The sequence below is a fragment of the Acromyrmex echinatior genome, chromosome 10 (genome assembly GCF_024713525.1).
Source record: "Acromyrmex echinatior isolate Ae372 chromosome 10, ASM2471352v2, whole genome shotgun sequence".
Classification (NCBI taxonomy): domain Eukaryota; kingdom Metazoa; phylum Arthropoda; class Insecta; order Hymenoptera; family Formicidae; genus Acromyrmex; species Acromyrmex echinatior.
Genome location: NC_141861.1, coordinates 7,263,921 through 7,287,375, shown reverse-complemented (window position 1 = coordinate 7,287,375; position 23,455 = coordinate 7,263,921). Strand labels below are relative to the sequence as shown.

Genomic DNA, 23,455 nt, shown 5'->3' with positions numbered 1-23,455 from the left:
CAATTTTTTTTTATGGTAAAAGTATCTTTTTATAAGAAATTTGTATTGAGGTGAAAAAAAAGAAACAAAAAAAAATATTTATCCTATCTAATATATCAATGAAACAAAAGCAAAAAATTTATTTTTTAAGAAAATCCCCAAAAAAAGATTTCTTAAAATTTTTTTAACATTCATCTTTACGATGTTAAAATCAATCATTAGAAAATAATATTAACAAGAAAAAAAGAAAACTATATATGTTGTATAATCGAGTTTTAGAATCTCTTTCGAGTTTGCTTATTCTCCGCAATTTGCACGGGCCATGATTATGTTAGTCCTGTATTGAATAATTTAATTGATTTATTCCATTAATCAAGTTACGGCTATGCCTACGTAAAGAGGACTTCGAGAGCTAATTTGATCGGTTTTCGAATGACCGGCCTGTAGCACGATCCCTCGCAATAGCATGCTCTTGCTGCGGCATAACAACGATAAATGATCGGTTCGGTGGTATAGGACTTGCTAAATAATTCGCCCGGGGTATACGGTATACAATAAAACCGAAATATCGCGACATAATCACTAATGTATACCAACCCAGGTTCCAGGCCAGCGGGCGTGAATTCTCTATATGTATGCACAACATGCAGAGAGCGCGGTGTGCAACGTAACCGCTGTTCATTCATTACAAAGCAAATGGTAGGACGTAATGAAGGACTAGACCTCCCAGCGGATAGTAGATTTTACACGTGCGCCGAAAGCGAAAAACTATACCATCACTGTTGCATCGACGGGCGCGTGCAAATTCCATTTCCATCCGGAATTATTAAGACCGCGAGCGGTAGCAGTGCCATAGAGAGGAAGATACGCGAGGAGATCGAACGAAAAATAGAAGAGAAGCGCCGGCGGGATAAACCCGGCGGGAAATGCAGCCACAGAGGAGACAATACAGAAGACGGAACAGTTTCTCGCATTTACCCCGCGAAGGTAAATCGTGTAAGCGGAACTCATAAAAGCATCGGTAAGAAGCGAAGCAATAAAGTACGTATCGAGTTTGCGGTTAATGTTAAAGGAAAACGATAAATAAAATTACAAATAAAAGCGGGACTATGGGAAGAAGAGGTTGGATGGACGGGTACGGGAGATGTTGCGGGGAGGTTGCGAGATGCAAGAGAGAGATCGAACAACGAAGAAATCTCGATACTTTTCAAGTCTCTTCGTAGTTTATTTATTTACTCGCCTACACGCGGAGATAAGTCCGTGCGGGAAAACTTCTCGCCCTTTCTCCTGCTGCACTTTTCTCCCTCCGTCCACGGATTTCTTCCTGTTGGAAAAAGATGCCCCTCGACCCCTAACTCGGCCGTGAGACTCGTAACTCTCGCGAGATTTCTCCGCTCAAGTTCTTCACAGACGTTCTGGACTGCCGTGCTGCCTCGCGATCGTTTCCTCTAATCTTCCGAATCGGAATTCCATCGCCGACATTGATGGTTGCTGCTGCTGCACAACGACGGATCGAAGCCGTCAGCAGAGAGAGAGAGAGAGAAGAAAAAAGACGCACCGGACGAAAGAAACAGCGAGCTGTTAGTCAGCAAAACTCGTTTCAGCTGAACGATCCGTCATCAAATATGGGCGGAGGAAGAAAGAAAGGAAAGGACCGAAGGGAACGAAAGAAAGAAGAGAAAGAGAAAAGCGATCGCCAGACGCAAAAAGGAATCACCTTGAAGGTCCACCAAAGGCCATGGATTTCTCATCCCTTCGTGTACGCTCGGAATATACGTGACAAATCGATCAGCCCTTCGTAGTATTCGCGACGCGAATGCACGATAGTCCAAACGTGCGATATGGCTTGTGTATTGAATGGCTGATTTGCGGTCGATTCATTTCTTATCATTTTGAGCAATAATAGTAAATTGCAACAATAAATATATATTGAGAAAAAATCAGATAAATCCAAAGGAAAATGTTGAAAATTTCATTTTAAGAATGTGTCCATTTGCTTTTTAAATGGCATAATATTTCTTTCATACATTTCCTATTTTCTTGCTTCTCGACTCAATTTATATATTTCTTTTCCTTCTATATTTCTTACGTTTTTTATATATTAAAATTTTTACTTGATTGTCCATTTATATAAAAATGAATGTATTAATTAATATATTTTATCCTATGGTGTACACACACAATCGCTAATCGATGGAGAGTCAACATAATAGCTGAGGTAATAAAATATGGAATGTATAATTTTGCTGAAAGATTTAAAATTTTGCTGACTATATAGACCTGAATTTTTGGATAGTGAAGATAATTTTGTTGAAACTAAAAAATAATAAGAAATTTCTGTATTTTAGCTGTTAATTTGAGTTTCCAACAAAATCATTCTGATAGTTCTATAATGATTTTCATATTTGTATCCAGTAAAATTTTAGATCTTTCAGTAAAATGATTTTTTTCTGTGCAAGAAGCAATTACTATAAAATAAGAATAAATCGATTATTAGCATTTGTGTAATCAAAGACAAGATTTTCAACTGACTGCCAACTGTCAATTTATAAGCTCACAATCCGTTTGCCTCAATACATTCTCACCCTTTCTTGGCCCTTAGGTTGGGACCACCCCGGTTACCCATGCCATCTGCTAGATGGATGGTAATTGCATACCCTAAGTTATCACGGAATCGAAGTTTCTTCCGGTAGGAAACGACAAGCTTCACGGAATCTCTATTAGGAGGGCTCGATCGAAGAGCCGCGTGGACGTGTACTACGTACACACCACCCAGTTTGTGTAAGAGTCTTGTAGTCACCATGTTTAGCTTGCATACGAACGTTCGTTCTCACGTAACCGCGGAATCACCTCGGAACGGAGGATAATTAAAGCATAATTATATACTTTGGCGAACGAGGGAGCTGAGGATGGGTGTAATGACGTTTAGTCGACACGTCGTAGATTTAAACGTCGTAATTGATGTGATACTTAATGAACAAGAATATGATCAGTGTGAGATATCCTGCTTTTGAGGAAACTTCTTGAATTTAATGCAATAGCAAAATATTATATGTTATGATAAAAAATATTTGAAAAGTACAGTGATAAAAATATATTTTCTGTTTTTTACAAACGATATTCAACCAGTTCTTATATTATTCGTACTACACTAAAATAGTTATTTTCTTTATAAGAATAACAACTAAAAACATATATTCATATATATAAGAATAACAAATGAAAACATATATTCGTGTTTCACGATGTTTCAATTCTTTAGTAAAAATTTTTAGAAAAAATCCTCGCTTTTTGCTTTACGTACAGTTAAAAATCGAAGAATAAAAATCATCTTTTGTTTTTTTATAAATTATTTAAATAGTTTTTGTATTACTCGTATTAAAATAGTTATTTTCTCTATAAAAAGAATAAATGAAAACATATATTTATGTTTAATTAAATTATTTAAATAATTTTTTTATTATTTTTTATTATTTTTATTGTATTAAAATAGGTATTTTCTCTATAAAAATAATGAATGGAAACATATATGTTTTAATTCTTTAATAAAAATCGCCTTCTTTTTTCTTTACATGCAATTATAAAAATTGAAGTACAAAAATAAAATCTATGATTTTTAATTATTATTTAAAATCAATTAAAAAATTAAATTAACAAAATTGTTTTTTTTTTAATGATAATTTTCATTACATCGAAATTACGAAAAAATGTGGTGTAGAATGGAGTTTTAAATACGAGAAACTTTTGAACAAGTTTTTTTTTAAATCAATTTTAAATGAAGACCTGTCATTTTTCTGACAGAATATATATTGACTTCAAAATATTCCTATTGCTTGTTCATGTTCATACAGATTTTTTTTACAAAAAAAAAAAACAATAGGTCTTCACTCTGAACTGACACGAGAACGAATATTGTTATTCAAAAATGTCTCTTGTTCACAACTAGCTCTGTTCTTTCTGTGCCGTTTTTACGCGAAGAGAAATCATCTTGACGTATTTGCAGTTACAAAATTTGAACAAACGAAATTTATAGGATCAACACTATATAAGATACGATTACTGTCACACTTGACCTTACATCTAATGCCAAGAGATACATCGCCGAACCGCTCCATAAATTCGGTGTCCTAGAGCTTGCCCGTGTGTCGCGCAAGGAGCGAAACGCATGAAGAGCGATGAGCTTGCCTGAAACTCGGCAAACCGTCCGGTAACACATCGATTCGATGACCGAGCCGTGAGTTATTGGATTTCAAAGTTCGGAAGTAAAATTCGTCACATCGACCGCCGGCGAATCGGCGACGGCAGTGTATGCGCGGCACGTACCGTCGAATTGACTATTGCACTTTGAAACTCAATAACTTACCAACGAGAACCGACGCGACGCGCTGCGATATTGAATTCAAACTTTCCTGTTATTCTTATATGACGGACGATTTATCCCGGTAGAAAACATTTTCTCTTAGACGTTTCCGCGGTACTAAGATCTGATTCGAGATATGTCCTCGTCCTCCAAGCAACCGCCAAGGATTCCCTTGCTTGACAACATTTGACTTTGATTGCCATATTTAATAATAATTTTTATTATATATTTTCCAAAATTTATTTATCATTATGTATTTATGAACAATGCGTTAATTTATGGATAACGGTGACGGTATTCCACAAGCTCGATAGAATTTATGTATTAAAGCGTGACACGGATACTTGTTTTGCGCAAATTCCATAAAATATGGCATGCAGTGTCATTGCACGTACGTCGTATGAAGCACTTTACGTTAATCTGCTCCATGCATATGCCGCGCACGGACTCCCCCCGACTTTCCTCTGTAATATATCTCTATTTTTCGGCAAACCTTCGTGTGCGCGAAAGTCTGAAATAAAGATATCATCTCTTTAGCTAAAAAGGATACAAAACAGACTGTCAGAATCGTTTACGTAGTAGTCGAAAATTTCTGTAACACGTTGCAGAACACAGTCTGTATTGTTACTAACAATACTATCAGTCCGAATTAATAATTTGATCACGAAGAAAATACTCGTATTGGCTGGATCAGCCACGGCTTTCACAACTTTATTCCCTATCGAACGAGTATCGTATTTGCCAAGGGAAACAATATGCTCCCCACGTAATGTCGTAAACGAGACTGTGAAAGCGCGCGAAGCGCCTACAAATTGGAACATACACTTTTTCCACGGTGTCTCGAGAAATCATGGAGAAAGTGAAGCGAAACGTTGTTCTCTCATCACCCTTCGATCGGCGACCCTCTTACGCTTTTACCTCTCACCCTCTGTCACGGGTACTCTTCGAAGTATGTGGTTCCGCCGTCGCATTGACTTTCGCGTAAACCGAGATACTTCAACTTTTCAACCTGCTCGTCATTTCGTTTCATTTTATAAGGTACTGTTCCTTCACGCGTTATTGCACTTGTTTCCGCGGTACTTCCAGTTCGATGTTTTAAACGAACCCGAGGGAGAAGAGGCGGGAACAGCGACGCCCGCATCGCAAGCATTAATTGGATCCTACTCGACTCAGACAGCTGTCAAGGAACTCGTAATTGAATTTCTGAAACATTAATCCGACTGGCACGCCGATCTAGCGGCAGCGAATGAAATCTTGAGACAGCATAAGAGGGAAAGTGAGAGAAAGAGAGAGAGAGGGGGGGGGAGGGAGAAAGAGAGGAAAACAAGTGGAAGTAATCGCACTCGGTTTTCTCTTCCTCCTTCTCACTTCCTTCACTCTAGACCTCGTCATGTTCTATCGAAATTTACAGTAATCGGAATCATACTATACTCTTTGCGGAGACAAATGTTAATTGTGAATTCAGAAGTAATTGAACCGTTAAATGTATGAAAAAAAATGAATAAAAGTTACATGAATTAATGAGTAAAATAAATGTATATAGAGAATACTTTGATCGGACTTCATGTTTAACTTATTCTTGCATGAGATAAAAGTTCAGATTTTGTATTTTTAGAGAATCATTAAAGTTGTAATAAAGATTAAACAGATAATTTTTTATTTAGTGTTTTGATAAATTTTTCTTTTTCCTTATAAAGAAGATATAATTTATACTAATATATAATATATAAATAATAGAATTATTTCATATTTTAGAAATTGAAATAATCTCTTTATCAATAAATTTTTTATCTCTCTTGAGCGCAAGATAATTTTGTATACACACACGCACACACACACACACATTTATGAAATTGCTCTAGTAACAGTTTGCACCATTAAATGATTTTCTAAAAAGAAGAAAGGTAAATATTGTTATTTTCCAATCTCCTTTATTTCTTTATAGTTTTCCTTTATATTTGTAAAGGCTGAACTTTAATCGTACACATTTGATCGCGTATTAGGATCATGTACAGTACTGTAATAAGTTAGAAAGGAAAGGAAAGAAAGAAAGAGAATTCTACGAACACAGTATCTCCTTTGTCCTGTGATTTCCACATTTTGACTCCTTATCCTCTTACCACCTTTCATGATACCTTAATCCACCACTTGAGTGTGGATTGTAGCAATGAGCTAAAATCGTATGGTTTTTTGAAATTGTTCAGATAAATCCTGTTTTATAGAAAAATAGGATCTTATTTATAACCAAATCATACTATATATAAAAAAATCCTATAATTTATAACTATTCTATGTAAAATTATTAATTTAAAGGTTGGTAAGGACACAGTTATTAAAAGCGAGATCTTCATTTTGCAACAAAAAAACGTACTTCAAATTATCAATAATTTATAATAATTTAATTAACTCGAGTTAATTAGATTTTCAATAATTGCATTATTTAATTCATATTCTAAAGTACTCTCTTTTATCACAAGTATTTCCGCCGCAATGTAATTCACATTGATTTGATACGTTTAATTTAACTGAGAAGTTTCGTATCTTCACTGTGAAGATACACAAGTATCTCGAGGAAGCGCGACCATATGCTCTACTTGGAGAATTATTTTGTCAGAGGCAGAAACTTCTAGCGAAGAGAGATTCGTAGCGATATTGACGTTTCACTTCTCCAAACTGCAAAGATATAACGAAGCTTTCAGATTTCCGTACAAATTCGCAAACTCTTACCTAATGTTGCGTACTTAATTAGGACTTTTGAATCACGATACACTACGTGTAGAGATAGGTACTTTGGAAGGACCCTTGCAGAAAGATCGGGCGTTTACGTAACTTGATCTCGTAAAAGGAGTATCTGCTGGAGCAATTTATAATAACGTTCGTAATGATCTATACTAGAATTTAATTTACCTAACAGCAATTCATCTATTAACTGAGGACTCATGAGGAAGATATTTAAGAAAAGGGTGTTTGCTGATTTGCACGAGATGAGAATATTTTTATTTATCTTCAGGAAAATAATAAAACATTTAAAATGCGTGAAATACATCAAGATAATAAATATTTAAGGAAGACTTCTCTTTCCAGAATTATTACAATATTTACTGAGTCTTTCATTTTTAAACCATCAAATATGCATACCTTATATAGATATGTACCTACATTTTATAGTGTAATTAATTCAGAACTTCTTGTGTAAATCGCGACCCACTTTTTAAAACGACAAACATCTGTGACCCATCTAGTTTTAAATATGAAAAAGCGGTGGATAGATAAATAAATTATTTATTTATTATTACTATACTGCTTCTATTTTTCAATATTTAGGGTCGTGATTTTCAAAATTAATTAATTAACTGAGTCAAAAAATCAATATTAATACCCACAGAATACTAACAGTAATATTACATTAATATTATAATTTTTCATTCAGCAATATGAATGAAATATAGCACATGTTGTATGTAACAATTATATTGTTGAGTAAAAAATTATAACATTGATACTGTTTGTGTTCTGTGGGTAGTATCGTCTAATAACACATATAAAAAGTAATCGAAAAATATTGTATGTTTGCAAACTGTTAATTATATCTTTTCTCTTTCATGTGATAATAGGATACGTCAACATGCAAATGAATGTTCTAAACAGAGCACGATTATATCGAAATATCTTGTGTGATATACACATAAATTACAAATTAGTTCGCTCTTGTCGACACAAACTTCTCTGGTCAGTTTATTCGACGTTTATATCGTCATCTCCATAGCAGTAATTTCTCGTGCGTGCAACTCACCTCTCTAGAAACGAAAATTATTCGTGCTTGTGACTAGATCGTCAACCATTTCATTATCGGTTTTCTAGAAATTCTGCGGATATTTAAATTAGTCGGGAAACCTCGAGAATATCAGATAACAATAGCACTATTTAAATTTTTTAAGGAGAATTCCCATCCGATTATTCATGCCAAGTTATATTAATTTTGCGTCGAGATAAATCACACAATTAAATAATAACAAAATAACTGTATATAATAGTCACAATTAAATTCTCATGCGTGCAACAAAGCAGGTAATCATAGGCAGATACCAACATATAAACCCTGCTTTATCATTTATGATAGCATGATATACATACATCTTAAAATGAGAAATAATACGCGCTATTGTATAATAATTAATAAACCTTCATTATACTAATCGCATATCCATTAGTGATAATATGTAGAAAATCATGCGATCGAAATTGTTGTCACGTTTATATATTTCTATTGTGTAGACGCGCATAAGTTATCGCGAGATTGACTGCCTCATTTTAATTAATATTCCCAACATGTTTATTTAATATGACAAAGCTTTGAAACAGTATACCGCTAATTTGCCATTAGTTAAATTATTGGACATTCTGCATGTTTGAACGAGGAATTTTGGGCTATATATACGTAACTAAAAAGAGTAAAATACTACTGTCTTCTGGCAAAGGAATTTTTTTATTTTTCTCTTTTCTCTCTCTCCTTTTCTAAACCATATTATATTAAATTCTGACAATTTGTGTATAAATAAATGCGAGAATGTATTTTAGTATTTTCGCACCTACTTGATAGCGCGCAGTTAAAATTTATGATTGGTATATCCTTCCCAAACGAAGATTCATCGCTACACGTTGGTTTCAACATTACACGCACTCCTTCCTCTGTATAATTTCACCACAGAGAATTTCCTATTACAAGTTCCACAGACCTCCATTCTCGCGCTGTCTAATCGTTGAATTTCGCCTCGATTGCCCCGCGAATCTCATTCATCATTGTGACATTTTCCTCGATCTTACTAGCCCGTGCAACTTGATTCTACGTTTATGAAATTGCAAATTAATTTCAAATTTTGCTACGTACGAATGCAACTAACATGTATACCTCTTTGTAACCTTTTTAAATAAAAAGATATATTTGTATATACAGCGCCCACATAACGTTAAGTGTTATTTTACACAAAAAGACGCAATACTATTTTAATTTATAATAAACAAATTTATTAAATAAATGAAATTTAAACTGGAGATATGTTTAACTGAAATAAAAATCGCACGTTACCTGATATTATTACAAGTATATTTGATAAAGTATATTTGAATAAAAAATAGGGCAAGATAATATTTAAATCATTAATTTTTCAAGACTTCTCTGAATGAGAAATTTGCTTGTTGACTTGTTTGAATTTTAAAATGTGTCGGAAGAAAGAATTGTGAACAAAAAATGTATAAAAATTGAATGTAAAATATTGTAAAAGACAGCAATAAAAAACGATAAATGATGGTTCGCGCAGACTAAAAAATACAGACTACATTTGTAGGAGAAAGACATTGAAATCGACAAGCGCGCAAAGAATTGGAGGAATATAAGCACACAGGCAATGAAAGAAGGAAGGAAGGAAGAAAGACGAAAGCTGAACGAAGAGAAGCGAAGGAAGATGCGCGAGAGCAGAGCAGAAGAGAGTAAGGGAGTGGAAGAGCAAAGAATTCCCGCAGGACACGACCCAGCAAATGAGCCGGAGAATGCAAATCAATCCCACGACGCGGCGCTCGAAATTGTGCACCTACGCTCGAATGCGGCAATCCCTTTTCCAGGGCTTTGCTGCACGTGCTGGTGGTATGGCGTTACCACCACCAACACACAGCCCACGAATGCCCCCCTAGGGTACGTCACTGCAACGGTGCAACGGTGCAACGGTGCAACGGCGCAATGAGACCGACATCGCAGCGGAGCGTGCATTATCGCGTCCGACGTGTCCGACGCGACCTGGAGAACCGCCTTCTCCTGCGCGATCCTCTTCGGGGAATAACATTTCCCCGACGCTACCTGTAGTAACACGACTTCGCTTGCTCGCGGATCCTCTCAGTGCGAACCACGGCTCTCCGTTGGCGTACTCTACCACATTTCCGAAACGACGCAATACATGCCAGACGGCCGGTGGCAATCACCAGACGGCCCTTTACATGGCACCTTAATACACATCGTATCTTCTTGCACTAGTTTTTGTCGCTTTTTTGCGATGATACGCTGCGCGCTGGGAAGGCGCAAAAATGGAACAAGTTTATTCCGAATGGCAGAACAGATATTTTTAACCAGAACTTAAGAGCTTAAGAATGAAATTCGCGAAAATCGTTTTATTTCTGAATTCCGTCTTTTAAATCTCATAGCACTGAACAAGACTTTGACGTTTAAAGTTAGTTAGTTCCTCCTGCTTTTATCCATTCTTACGTCTTCATCAGATTTCGCGAAATTTGGCTTTATGATTGTCATAGCAAATAAAACTGTATTATTTCAAGCTTGAGGAAAATTGTTTTAAGATTTAAAATAATAAAATACGAATTGATTCAAAAGGATACATCTAGAAAATATGAGACATAAATTAATACTTTTTTGCATTTTTTTTTACCGTCACACTTTTGATTTTATTCTTAAATATATTATTATTTTAATTATACGTATGTTAATTTTTATTTTATCAAATTTTTAATTGGTTCACTTTTTTTTTTTTTTTAAGAGATAACAGCTTTTCTGAGATTGATCTTAGTGCAACTATTATTTCGCATTTTTCTCTTTAGCAAGATAAAATCTTTAATTACAAGCCGCTTTTAAACTTTTCTGACATGCTCACTTTTAATCGTGATTTCTAACTAATTGTGCCAAGAAAAATTCAATAAATGTTCCGATATTCACTTCAGAGATGCTTAATTCTCTCATTAAAATCATTTGACAGACAAGATCATATTAATAGAATATCTCGTAAACTTTCTAATGACGTCCGTTTGATGAATATAGATGGATCGGATGCGAGTCTGGAGAGAGAGCACATGCGGTTACTTTTGCAAACGCGTCACTCGTAAGAACATGGCGATGACGGGGTCGAAGAAGCGATTCCCTTTGTCCTAACCGGCGAACTAACCGCTCAAAAGGTTTATCGGAGCATGACCGAGAAACTCCATTGAAATGCAATTTAACGAGATGGAACGGTGGGGAAGGCTATCTAGAAGGGCGATTATAGCGAAAACGACAAATGCGCGGTCGTCGAATAAGGTACCTCTTCCGACCGGATCAATCGTTTCGAACATAATATCAAAGATGGAATTTAATTGCGAATGAACATAGATATAAAGATGAATTTGTTACTTAGATATGCGACTAATTTGTTATTCGAGCAAAAGGAATAAAAGGGTAGCTTCTTACTCTTCGTAGTTAATTATAAGTATCCATAACGAATTTCGTCTGTTACAATTTTTAATAATTTCTTGAGTGTAATGTATCTAAAGATCTAAAGATCAGCGTGGAATACATGTACATATACTCTCTTGTGAAGGATTATCGATTACTACGAGCACGCAAACACAGCGTATAACGATTACACAGGCATACAAAAAATTTTTTGTTCCAAAGATCAGACCATAGTATTCTTATGTATTTTGATGCTTTCAAACCAATGTTCAAATTACTTCATCATATTACAATTTTTTTAAATTATAAATAGCGCGATTTTCTAGTATTTTTAATCTACCAACTTGCATATTAATTTTAAGCTTGCATATTATCATCGTTGAAAACTTATTTTCTCTTTTTTTACCTCAGCTTGCATAAAACCAAGCTATAAATGGCTCTAAAAAATACTGAAAAATTGAACTATTCTCAATGAATAAAAAATTGTGATGTGAAGCAATTTGGACATTTGATTTCGGAGCATCAAAATACATAAGAATACTATGATCTAAGCTGCGATTCAAACATTCTGATTCAGAAATTCTGTTTTGTGTATTATTAAATAAACGTTTCACAATTTACACAATAAGAGAGAATTATCCGTTATATATCATTCGATACACATTATTGACAAAAATTACGATACAAGCAACTGATGTTTTCGATTTGCCGTTCCGAATACATCAAGGCTAATCTGCGATTAGCAAAATGACGGACTACCGCGACTATGTGCTCTCTGATCACGGATATCGATCAATTATTGCAATAGTACTCGCCCTACATTCGAGTCTTGTCACGCGAACAGTCTCTTCGATCCTTCCTGCCGAACGTAATCACGTTAAAACAACATACGAGCTGCGTTTCGCGAGTTCGGAAAAATCGCATTTATGGCCGATGCCTTTAGGACCCGTCTGTTTCGGACGATCGTAAAAAGCTTCTGATGCGAACGATTTTTCAAACGACTCTTTCTTCCCCCCCCCCCCCTCTCTCTCTCTCTCTCAGTACAGTATTTTATGACATTTGATCCATCGTTACAATCACCTACCGAAAAACTATATTTGTATTCTCTCGGAAGTGGATGTATGCACTCTAAAAAATATCGATGTGGATTTAACACCATGCTGTGTTAGTGTTAATATCAACATGATGTGGATTTAACACCATGGATTTTAAATCCACATCGATATTTTTTTAGAGCGTAGAAGCATTGCGTCACCAAAATTGTACGATTGAGCAATACGCTCTCTCACGTCATTTAGTTTAAGTTACTACGCCATAAGGCGCAATCGTACGATTAATATTTTATCATAAGGAATTAGTGAATTTCAAAATGTTAATGCATTGCTCACCGCAAATGTGAATATGTAACATCTATGTAAATTGCTTCCGCAAAGCTATTAAAATTTAATAAAGAGATATCGAACGGGCCACAGATGTCCCAAGCTCTAAACGCTCAATGGGGATCCGTTAATACGGCAATAAGCAGCACGTTAAAGACTCGAGGTTCAGGGATAGTGTTTCGTTCGTGCTACTCCCAAAAGCGAGAAAGGACTGTTTCAATTAATAGCGCGATTCGACGATAGAAATAATCGAACGAGGACCAATTAAGGATACGATCTGAAGCCAGCGCACGAATGGGGCGCGCGTTCATTTCACTTTTATTCCCAGCTCGTCAGTATTCGCTCGTTTCCACGACTCGTCTCTATTGTACCGAATGAACCGCAGAACCGATTAGCCCGTGGATACGTAAATTGCGTCCACGATAAAAGCGGCTTGTGAATAGGATGGGGCGCCTTTCAGTAGCCGAGTAGGCGCATTGGTTGGTCCGTGCAGGTATCCATACTATTAGCACTCAGTACCTCACCGCCAATCTACGATGAAGGTTCTGGATAACGGATATGTCGGCGCGTGTTAATAAAACTGAATTATTAAAAAATATTAAATAAAATTTTATTTGACAGTAAAACTTTTGCGATGAACTTTTCGTTACTGTTTGCCAAATCGTTCGATTGGCAAACAGTTCTTCGATTTGATTAAAAACTTAATTGTTACGTTTCTCACGTATTCTCGACGTTTTAACTTTCAAAAGCAAAAAATACTGATTGCTTAAAAACTTAAAACAGTTTTTTTTATTTTTAAATCTTGTGAACAATTTATCGTATGAAAAATTACTTTATGTACAATGAAATTTACAATGTACAATGAATTTTTCACAGAAAAATTTGAGACGAGCAAAATAACGAAAATAAGTTGATTTAAATTCTAAAAAAAAGTTGTACCGATATATTGTCTGATTAGATATTGATTTAATCACTTACATAAATGTTCGAAAGGTCACGGCAGGTCATCTAACCAATAATTTATTACACAAGCTGTTTTAATATATTTATATATGAATGCTCAATTTTAGTAGAAGTTACTTATTTGACATACAAATAAAATAGACTTTCCAAATTAGATTTGTCAAACACATTTCTGTTGAGAATTAATAAACTTATAACTAGAGAGTGTGTTGTGTAGGAACTTTAATATTTATGTTTGATTAATTTACGTTATGAGTATATTATAAATTAATATTTGTCATGTATTCAAAAGCAATACATAGTAAAAATCACTTTATATTCATGTTAAAATCAATCCACTTAAATCTTTATTAAAATTTTGTGATTTGTTAACATATAGCGTTAATTTGACATAATTTAATTTTGTTACTTGAACATTTTGTATTTAATTGAGATATTCAACATTTCTTAATATTAGAGTGGATCAGTTTTAACACTAATATAAAATAATTGTTATTGTGTATTGCTTTTGAATACACAATTTATGAGTAAGTAAATACTAATATTAAAATAATGTATTTTAAAACGTAAATAAATTCTAAACTAAATGAAGAAAATACGTATTAATTTAACATATCGTAAATGTTAACTGAAAAAATATGCTTCCACAATTTGCTTAGAAATTGTGTCACATTTCAATGTTACATTTCTCATGTTAATTTTTTTTATATAATATCTGTGTTACTTTCTAACATATTTCTCTTGTGTTAAATTAATAAAATAAACAAAAATGTGAGTGAACTATTTGGAATATGTGAAATGTATTACATTTAACAAATTTCCCAACTGTGTAGTATATATATTATATCTATACACATAGCGCGTATATATATTATATCTATAAACAAAGCGCGAAATGCAGCATCTTCATACATTGAGAATATCGTAGTAAGGGATATTTGAGAATTGTCCGCACAGGACCGGTGTCTCAGGTGTCTTTACTAATTCAGCAAACAGTTGCGGAATACATTTAATAATATGTCCCGCTCGATCTCCTGTTTCAGATATGATCGGGAGAGAGACCATCTCTATGGTATTACATGGTACAAGGACCACGAGGTATTCTACAAATACGTACTCCGAGATAAAAATCCCCACGTCTATGACGTCAATGGTGTTAAAGTTGACGTGAGTAAGATGCCCTCTCATGTCCTCCCATTGTAATTCAGCGTTATTGTTTTTCAATTTTTGTTAAATATTTTACCGAATACCAGATTTTTTTTTTTTTTATAAAGAGCACTTCACTTATAAAATAACTATTAAATTGTATGTCTTTATTAATTTTTATATATGTAAAAACGAAATTGAGATATCGGCAAATGTGACAATTGTGCATGAAAGCAAACGCATAGTTGTAGACAAAGAATATATGTAATCCCCAAAATGTGAAATATTTTAACAGCAATGGATTAGTTTAAACCTAGATTTACGTTCACGTCTGTTTCGATAAATCATTCAATAAAACTCGAATTCGATGGCAGACGTAGGCAAATAAATCGAATTGAAGACCGCCACATCGCGGCTATACGTCATGGACGATGAATTTTGAGACAAATCTCGAAATCTATCGCAAGTACCCGATAAATTTTTCGAAGACGACCTCCTGCAGATATGTCTTAAACGTCGATATATCCGGGATGTCGGGTAACAGGTTGGAGAGCCTCCGGGTCAAACAAAGTGGAGCTTTCGACCTGATCTACGATACCAATTTCATGGAAAAATCTTCGATTCGCTTGAGCATACGTAGTGAAAGAAGGAAACGAAAGATTTGCTCTAACGCAGGTTATAGAAATCGGAGCGGCGGGAAAACTATCGGTTCTCTCGCAAACGAAACCGCGAACGATGAGCAAACTTCGTTTCAAAAATATTTGTCTCGTCGCTCGATAAACGAAAACGGTCTTCCCAAGAAGGAGTTTAACGCGCAAGCTTTACCAGCTGCGTTGTCGCCAGCAATAAAAACATTTGTTCGTCAAAGAAAAATATTGTTTGCCGTATAATCCACAAAGAGTCTGAGATTAAGAATCGGAGTCTACGTCTTCGTAAACTTTGACGACGTACAATGACATGTAAAATTATTATATTGTTGAAAAATTTTTTTTATTAATTCTCAAATTGTCAAGAATAGGAGATGCTTACTTTTATTATTTCTACATATATATTTTTCAAAGAAAGAAAGAGAATTTATAAAGTATTTTTATAAAGATATATAATATATCTGATATGATACAATATAATAATAATTTTTTATATAAGTTGAGATTTTATATTTTCTTCTTGAGATAATATTAAAAAGAATTATTAATTTTTTCTCTCTCTCTCTCTCTCTCTCTCTCTCTCTCTCTCTCTCTCTCTTTCTATTACCATCGAAGTCATGCACAATCATGTAGGAGATAATTTAAACAAAAATCACCAAAAGTCCCATCATATGTTTATCAATCCTTTGTCCTGTTTTATATAGACTTGGCAAAAAATGGACCTAGATATACCTACTATCAGGACCCGATGTGGTTCCGTATATACGTGTGCAAGGGAATGTGCATCGTATATCATAGACCGCCATTGTGCTCAACAACGTACGCGGGAGCTCTCAAGTTTTACGGCTTTCCACAAAGATTTAGCGGCGCCAATCTACTCTTTATATTACGGAGTAGATGAGGCTGAATTCGGAGATCTTTGCGAAAAGAGATTGCATGAAGGCGATGTATCCCGCGCTGTCGTGACGCAATGGATATAGGTCGCGATACGTTCATTGAAAAAGGACGGGTTTTAATGGACACACGATATCGGTGATCGGCTGATGTGATTACATGTCCATGAAACGGGAAAATCGAGTTGCTGCAAAATTCATATCTATCGATTTCTTTTTTGACTAACTATGTTTGACAGAGGCTATATCCATCGTTCAGCTTCAATCCCTTCAATCTTTACCGACAATATAAAACAGTAATGTTTAAGACATTATCACATAATGCGGTTTTGCATGCAGCAATTTATATAATCGATACACACACATCCTACATATAAAAACCGCTTTGCTTGTACATAATATATGGAAAAAGATTTCTCACATAATTCATGAATCTGAAAGATAACAAAGAAATTTTAGCAAGTAGAATACTTCGTAAATATGTATGAATCAAAATCTTTGATATTCGCTCAATCTTATTCAATATGGAAAAAGCATTAAAAAAAAATGTACAGAATTTTTTGAAAAACATCATTTATATATTTGCATTTATAAGCAATTCTTTTTAAGCATGAAAGATCCTGTTTTAGTGTAATTTTCTCGATCTTATAATATTGCAATTTTTCTTTCCATCAAGTTCGCCCATGTTTAGTGTCAACACTTTATATGAAGCAAGATAAAAAATAAGATGGATAACTACATAAACTTCCTCTCTCTCTCTTTCTCTCTTTTTCTCCCTTTCTCTCTCTCTCTGTCTCTCTTTCTCTCTCCGTTTTCTTGTCTTACATTTTAATATCTATAGTCGAGATCCTTTTGTGTTGCGCGCAACAGGACAAGCTGTAAAACGCAATTACCTTTACGACTACATACTCGCTTTGACGTAGTACGCTTTGTGGTTGAGTACGTCGAGTGTACCTTTTTAATATTTTAAGTATTACAAAATTTTCCAAATTATGAAAATCAGAATTTTCTTCCCTTTGATTTGAACGACGCGGGAAGTATTGTTGAATGAAGTCTGAGCCATCTTTCATGTTAAAGAAATTTGTTATTAATATTTAAATAAACTGCAAAAAGAGAGAGAGAGTCTGCTTTTATCATTTGTTACTTTTCACATATCTGTGGTTTCAACAACAATAAATATTATTAATAATATTTCAATGTTAGTAGTATTCCAAATTTTTAAAGTTATTTTTTACCTATATTTTTAATCTATACTTATGAACATTACATATATTGTTTTCATTTGGCTAGTATTAAATCTATCAGTCTGACTGAAAAGTTAGAAAGACTTTTCAATGAGCATTGTACGATTATCAGACGGCATCTGGTAATTGAAAAATCGTTTGACGACATTTACACCGATAGGAGAAACTCAACCGTACACCACGTACGTTAACGTGGCGTATTGAATTGTCGGAGGTAACTGAGTTTACAGGGAATTGCTCGTTCGACCGTGAAGGAATCGTATCGTCGCTCCCCAAGAAAGGACTAAAGTGAAACTACACCGTTCACGATACGGGGTGAGAAAACGTGGACATCGCGAAAGGAGAAGCTTCAGATCGGACTAGAAAACCACATGTAACCACATATATGTGAGAGATTTGTGTAAAATATTTCAATTTATTCTGGGTCGCGAGAGGTTGGCTGGCTCGCGACGCGTGCTCAGCGATACCGCATGTATATGTATGAACAAAGTCGCGCAATAATAAAACGTCACACTCAAAGCTATAATAAAAATAAAGCTCGACTACCCATCGTGTTGTAGATGGGCTTAGTTATGGAGAGTGGTGTTATACGCGATCGTGGTATTATGCGCCATGATAAAAAGGACCATCGTAATGGGAATGCGGAAATGCGCAAGGCAAAGAAAAACGAGAACCGACGAGAACTGTTCTGGAAATACGCGTGTACTTTTCTTTTAAATTCCACAGCAGGGAAACTACTAATGACAAAAAAAAGTATAACGAAGAGTTACGAAATATAACAAGATATAACAGAAGTCCGTTGACTGTTACAAACGTGCTGTATCTCACAGCATGGAAATATAATTTAAGATTTAATTGCCAATACGTAAAATTAAAATGGTTGATCTAGCAAGCCAGTTTTCATCTAAGAATTCTTTAAATCTCTAGGGATAAGTATTGAATATTTGCAACGTTTTTTTTTTTAAATTAATCAAGATAAATTTAAAATATATTCGGGATCAATACAGATTAATTAAGAGTTTAAAAATATCGAAGATAGAAATGTAGCATTAAAAGCTGAAATATAGTACTTCTACCTGCCAGAAAGATTATATATGGATAGATTTTTCAAAATATATTTTTTTAGCAAAATTAATAAAAAAAATTATTTTTTAATGACACGACGACATGCCGTCCCTAAAGGATTAAAAAGCAATTCTCTATGCATAATAAGAATATAAATCGAAAAAATATAACAAATAAAGACATTACTTCGATCAATTTCGATCAATTTCGAATGGTAAATTTTTAATTTGAAGATTAATTAAAAAGATAATATTAAAAATAAAAAGATGCAGGAAACCAAAAGATACGCGCAGTTCCAATATATTTCGTACAGTGCCAAGATGTGGATTTCTGCGGCGTGTAGCGCAGATCTAGGTTTTCATCGAAAAATCAGTCGATAAGATCGTAAAGCATCACATCGTATTTGTAAATTATGTAAGGTCCCCGCGACGTTGCGAAGGATCGTCTCGATTCTCGAGATGGTGCGTCCGCTTCCGATTCACGTTTTCGATGGCACGAAAGTTCCGCCCTCCTTGGCGCTCGTTAATATCGTCCGACGTGTAACGAGCATTACGTGAGTCGAATCGGTTCATCCCCTTTTCCCGCCCAGCCACCGATCTTTCGAACCTTCTGTATTGGATAGCGGACTATTAATCTGGCTCGGTCCAATAGTTCCCCGATATCAACGGAGAAAACTCTTCGTGGACAAAAGCGGTCGTGTCTACCCGCCGTCGCCGTCGTGCCTGATTTCTGGCGTGTATGAAAGTGTGAGGAACCACGCAAATTTAACAGGATATGACATCGTTAAGCGCAGAGCGAACAAAAGAAGCTCTAAAGTATCCTATCGTTATTCTTTATTATAAATACCTCTTTCCGTAGTTCCCATCCACATAATTTTTATAAATCTACTTATAACTTTACTTTTTTCATATCTTTAATAAATTTCTTTTAGTTTACTATTGAATTACGAAATATATTTTCCAAAGTTGGAAAATTATCAATTTATTCCCAGTTATATTATGAATTAATATTCGCTCTTTGGTTAGAATTAATTTCCACGGTTTAACATACGTTTCTTTGATTGGAAATCGAATTATTCTGCATCAAGAAATGAAGCAGGTCACAATGGCAGCATATATATTCTAGGCAAATTTTTTAAATAAAATAGCAAAAAATAAAATAGCGTTTATATCAAATATCTTTGATGAATTTCAAAATAAAGATAAAGAGATTGCTTATAAAATAGTATTATCGTGTATTGAGTGGACATCGTAGTATATATTCTGATTATGATTTATAGATGAAAAATATCCTGTTTTTCTTCGAAGTTTATATAGAGAGGAATTTATGGAAGAAAAACAAGATGGCGTACGATAAACCGTTCATCGGATATGAATTGTGATCGTTTTGACCGTTTTCTTTTGTCATTGTTAAGTTACAATTATCATGATATGCATGAGAAGCTTCATATAACAATTAATTTCTGATAAATCGCTGTAACATTATGTCGTTAAAAACCTCGTCTGTATTTTCTTTGATACTACAGTAGATGCTGTATTTTTTTTTTCGTTGTAATTATTGCCAATTCGTAAAAAATAATTCAATCGAGAACTTGAGCTAATATACTTTTTCTCATTCTGCAATCATCAATTCATGCATATTCTATCCTAATATTCCCTTAACGAATAATGCGGATAATAAAGTAGTAATAACGAATCTCGCAGCTTGGGGCAGTTCTGGAATTTTTCTAGATTTTCAGACGCGTGAAAGGGCAACTAATGTAAAAATTGTTTTCACCTCACCCGTTCGCGTAATCGCGTTTACCTTCATCGAGCACGAATGCATCCGGCTTGAATGGCGCTCGCTAATTTGCCGTAAAACCGAGAGATTCCGAGGTGCTTGGGAAAAATGATGAAAAAGTTGAGCTACGCAAGAACGTAGTTGAGAATGGGAGGCACATGGATATAAAGCAAGAAAGAAAGAGAATAGGACGAGAGAGAGAAGGGGGGGGGGAGGGAGAGAAGTAACACGCGGCTTTGAAATTACCTGCCAACTCGAGTCTGAAATTTCATCGAAAACGAATCAACAGCTGGATCTTTCGCGATGTACTAGAAGCGCGTACCTACATTCTAGGTAAACTTTCTATCTTTCTTAATCCTCTGTCTCTCTCCCCCCTTCTCTCTCTCTCTCTCTCTCTCTCTTTCTCTCTCCTCATCTATTTATCTATCTATTTCTCCATCTATCTATCTGACTCCCCTTCGTTCAAGTTCTTGCACAGAACTTCCGTAGTGATGCCAACAAACAATCTCGGATGCTTTGAGGAAGTTATCGTGCGTTTCTCTCTTCGCTGTCGACTGCTTTTTCGACTCGGTCCAGTAAACCGCTAGTTTATGGAGTTTCTTTTAACCAAGCTCGAATGTTGGTTTTACTTGTAGAAATCTGCTATTATTGAAATATTTTCAGGTCGTTAATCAATCATCTCGATTAATTAATATGACCGAGTTAACGATTATCCTTTGCAATTATAATTTTTCTTAATATATGAGGAAATATAAGAATTACAAAATTCATTATATTAAACTCTTTTGCATCACAATTCTTCTTACATCATCACACTTCTTCTTCAGAAAAATCAGAAGATAGAATTGATCAGAATTAGAAATTAAGAGTCGATATATACTGATCTGAACTAGAACTGGTTTTTCAAACGATATTCTCGATACAAATTCGTGCCTACCTTGACCTTTTAGTTTATCATTTCAGAACAGAAGCAAAAACGTTTGAGGAACGAATTGCCGCCGGTGGGAAATATTGTCGGCGGTAATACGATTCTCACGGTTTCTGCCGCCCGCCGTCATTTTCCCTCTTGTTTTCGCGAAACTTTTCTCGAGGGACGTAAATTGATTTGTCGGCGTAAGAACTCTATGTCCGACAGCGCCTTTACTACGAGATAAACGTCAACGTTGCCGCGCAGGAACCATGTCGTTTATACTTCGTGACTTCCTCCACGTGATCGCGCGGTTGGCGCGCCTTCCTTCCTCGCGTTTCCGTTCCTTGTGGAACTCGCGTTTGTACTTCTCCATTGCTGGAAAAATCTCTGGACGTGTTACTGCTGGTAATAAAATTCTCTCGGACATACGAAGGAGCGTATTACTCGACCTTTTCCCTTATATTCGTTCGACTTTTCGATCCTACTTCGATTCGTCTGAATTTTCTCGTAAAGATCGCCAAGTAGATACTAGTATACATACTTCGTTTGTAAGACTTCTCTTCGTCATTGTCATCGTTAGTAAGAACACATAATGCGAATAAAATTGTGACAAACGTTAGAAGAATGTCTCTACACTTTTCAACATTTAACTAGCGAAGAAAGATATAATTTGAAACTCACACGTTGAGTTAAAGTTAGTAATTGAGGAAGTACAAAATATTTAAAAGTGTAATTAATTCCTAATAATATATTTGCTATAGTCCAACGAGAATTTATTCTAAAATATTACGTGTGTGAAGCATAAATCTATTTCTAGCTAGTAAGTTTTAAAGAACCGCGCACTGCAGGACATATTACTCGTATAAAGGGTTGAAAAGTAATGCGTTATTTATAACGCCGTTACGCCGGTAACGATTGTTTCTTTCCTCGGTAACGATAATGGTAACGTCATTATATTTTTACAGTAACGGTAAGTTCGGCCGTTACCTTATTGTTATTTTAATCTCTTCTTATTTTTATAATTATTCAATAGATCGCATTATTTTTAATTGGTTAGAAATATCTTATGAGAGAAATTTAAATATCGGAAAATGTTTTGTACTTTATATTTTTCTGATAGTTACTGCCAATATTAAAAATCTATAGTATATAAATAATGCAAACTATAAATATTTAGTAATGAATCTTAATCACTACATTAATGTTTAAAAATTCTAAATTTCTATTATGCCTTGACATAATTTTAATTCACAGAAATATTATGTTACAACATAATTTTAATTTATTATTAAAAATCGTAATTTTTTTGAGAGTTATTTTTCAAAAATTTAACATTTAACTAAATTTTTTTTATTAAAAACGACTATATATAGGACGTATAAAAAGTTCCAGACCTCTTAAATGAAAAATTTGAAAAATAAGCATTTTTGAGAAAAATGTTTCAGACAAAAAGTTGTAGAGTTTAAAAAATCTATGATCACATCCATTTGATATTGAATAGCGTTAAGAACAGACGGATATGATTAGTAGAGTTTTTTAAATCCTACAATTTTTTTCTGAAATATTTTTCTTGAAAATGTGTACTTTTCGAGATATTTAAATTTAAGGGGTCTGAGACTTTTTGTACACCCTGTATGTATTAAAATTGGTATCATATGTTAACATTATATCAATCAAGTTGGTTTAATATACCTACATTCATTCAATATTTATAAATACGTTTCTTTTATGTGTTACCGATTAAAAAATTTATTTTTTTTATACAAAATCCCAATAAAACCCATAAATTTCGGGTTTTTTTAAGTGGGTAAAACCCCTGGGTTTTTTTGGGGTGGATAAAATAATACCAACCCTGGTAACGGGTTACCTTTTAAAATTACTAA

General features: G+C 34.5%; 2 protein-coding genes across 4 annotated transcripts in view; one reads left to right on the top strand and one right to left on the bottom strand.

Annotated features, from left to right (window-relative positions):
* Positions 1–23,455, bottom strand: part of Rh5 (Rhodopsin 5) — a 273,046-nt gene that overhangs the window by 74,242 nt on the left and 175,349 nt on the right. The window lies entirely within an intron of this gene.
* The window catches only part of LOC105150411 (cell adhesion molecule 2), a 95,961-nt gene that overhangs the window by 39,639 nt on the left and 32,867 nt on the right, over positions 1–23,455 (top strand). For 2 of the 3 annotated variants that reach the window (XM_011063462.2, XM_087410832.1), the window contains exon 4: positions 14,932–15,055. In XM_011063462.2, the coding sequence (XP_011061764.1) occupies positions 14,932–15,055 (124 nt within the window). The remainder of the gene's footprint in view (positions 1–14,931; positions 15,056–23,455) is intronic. The other variant, XM_087410833.1, reaches the window with a different exon arrangement.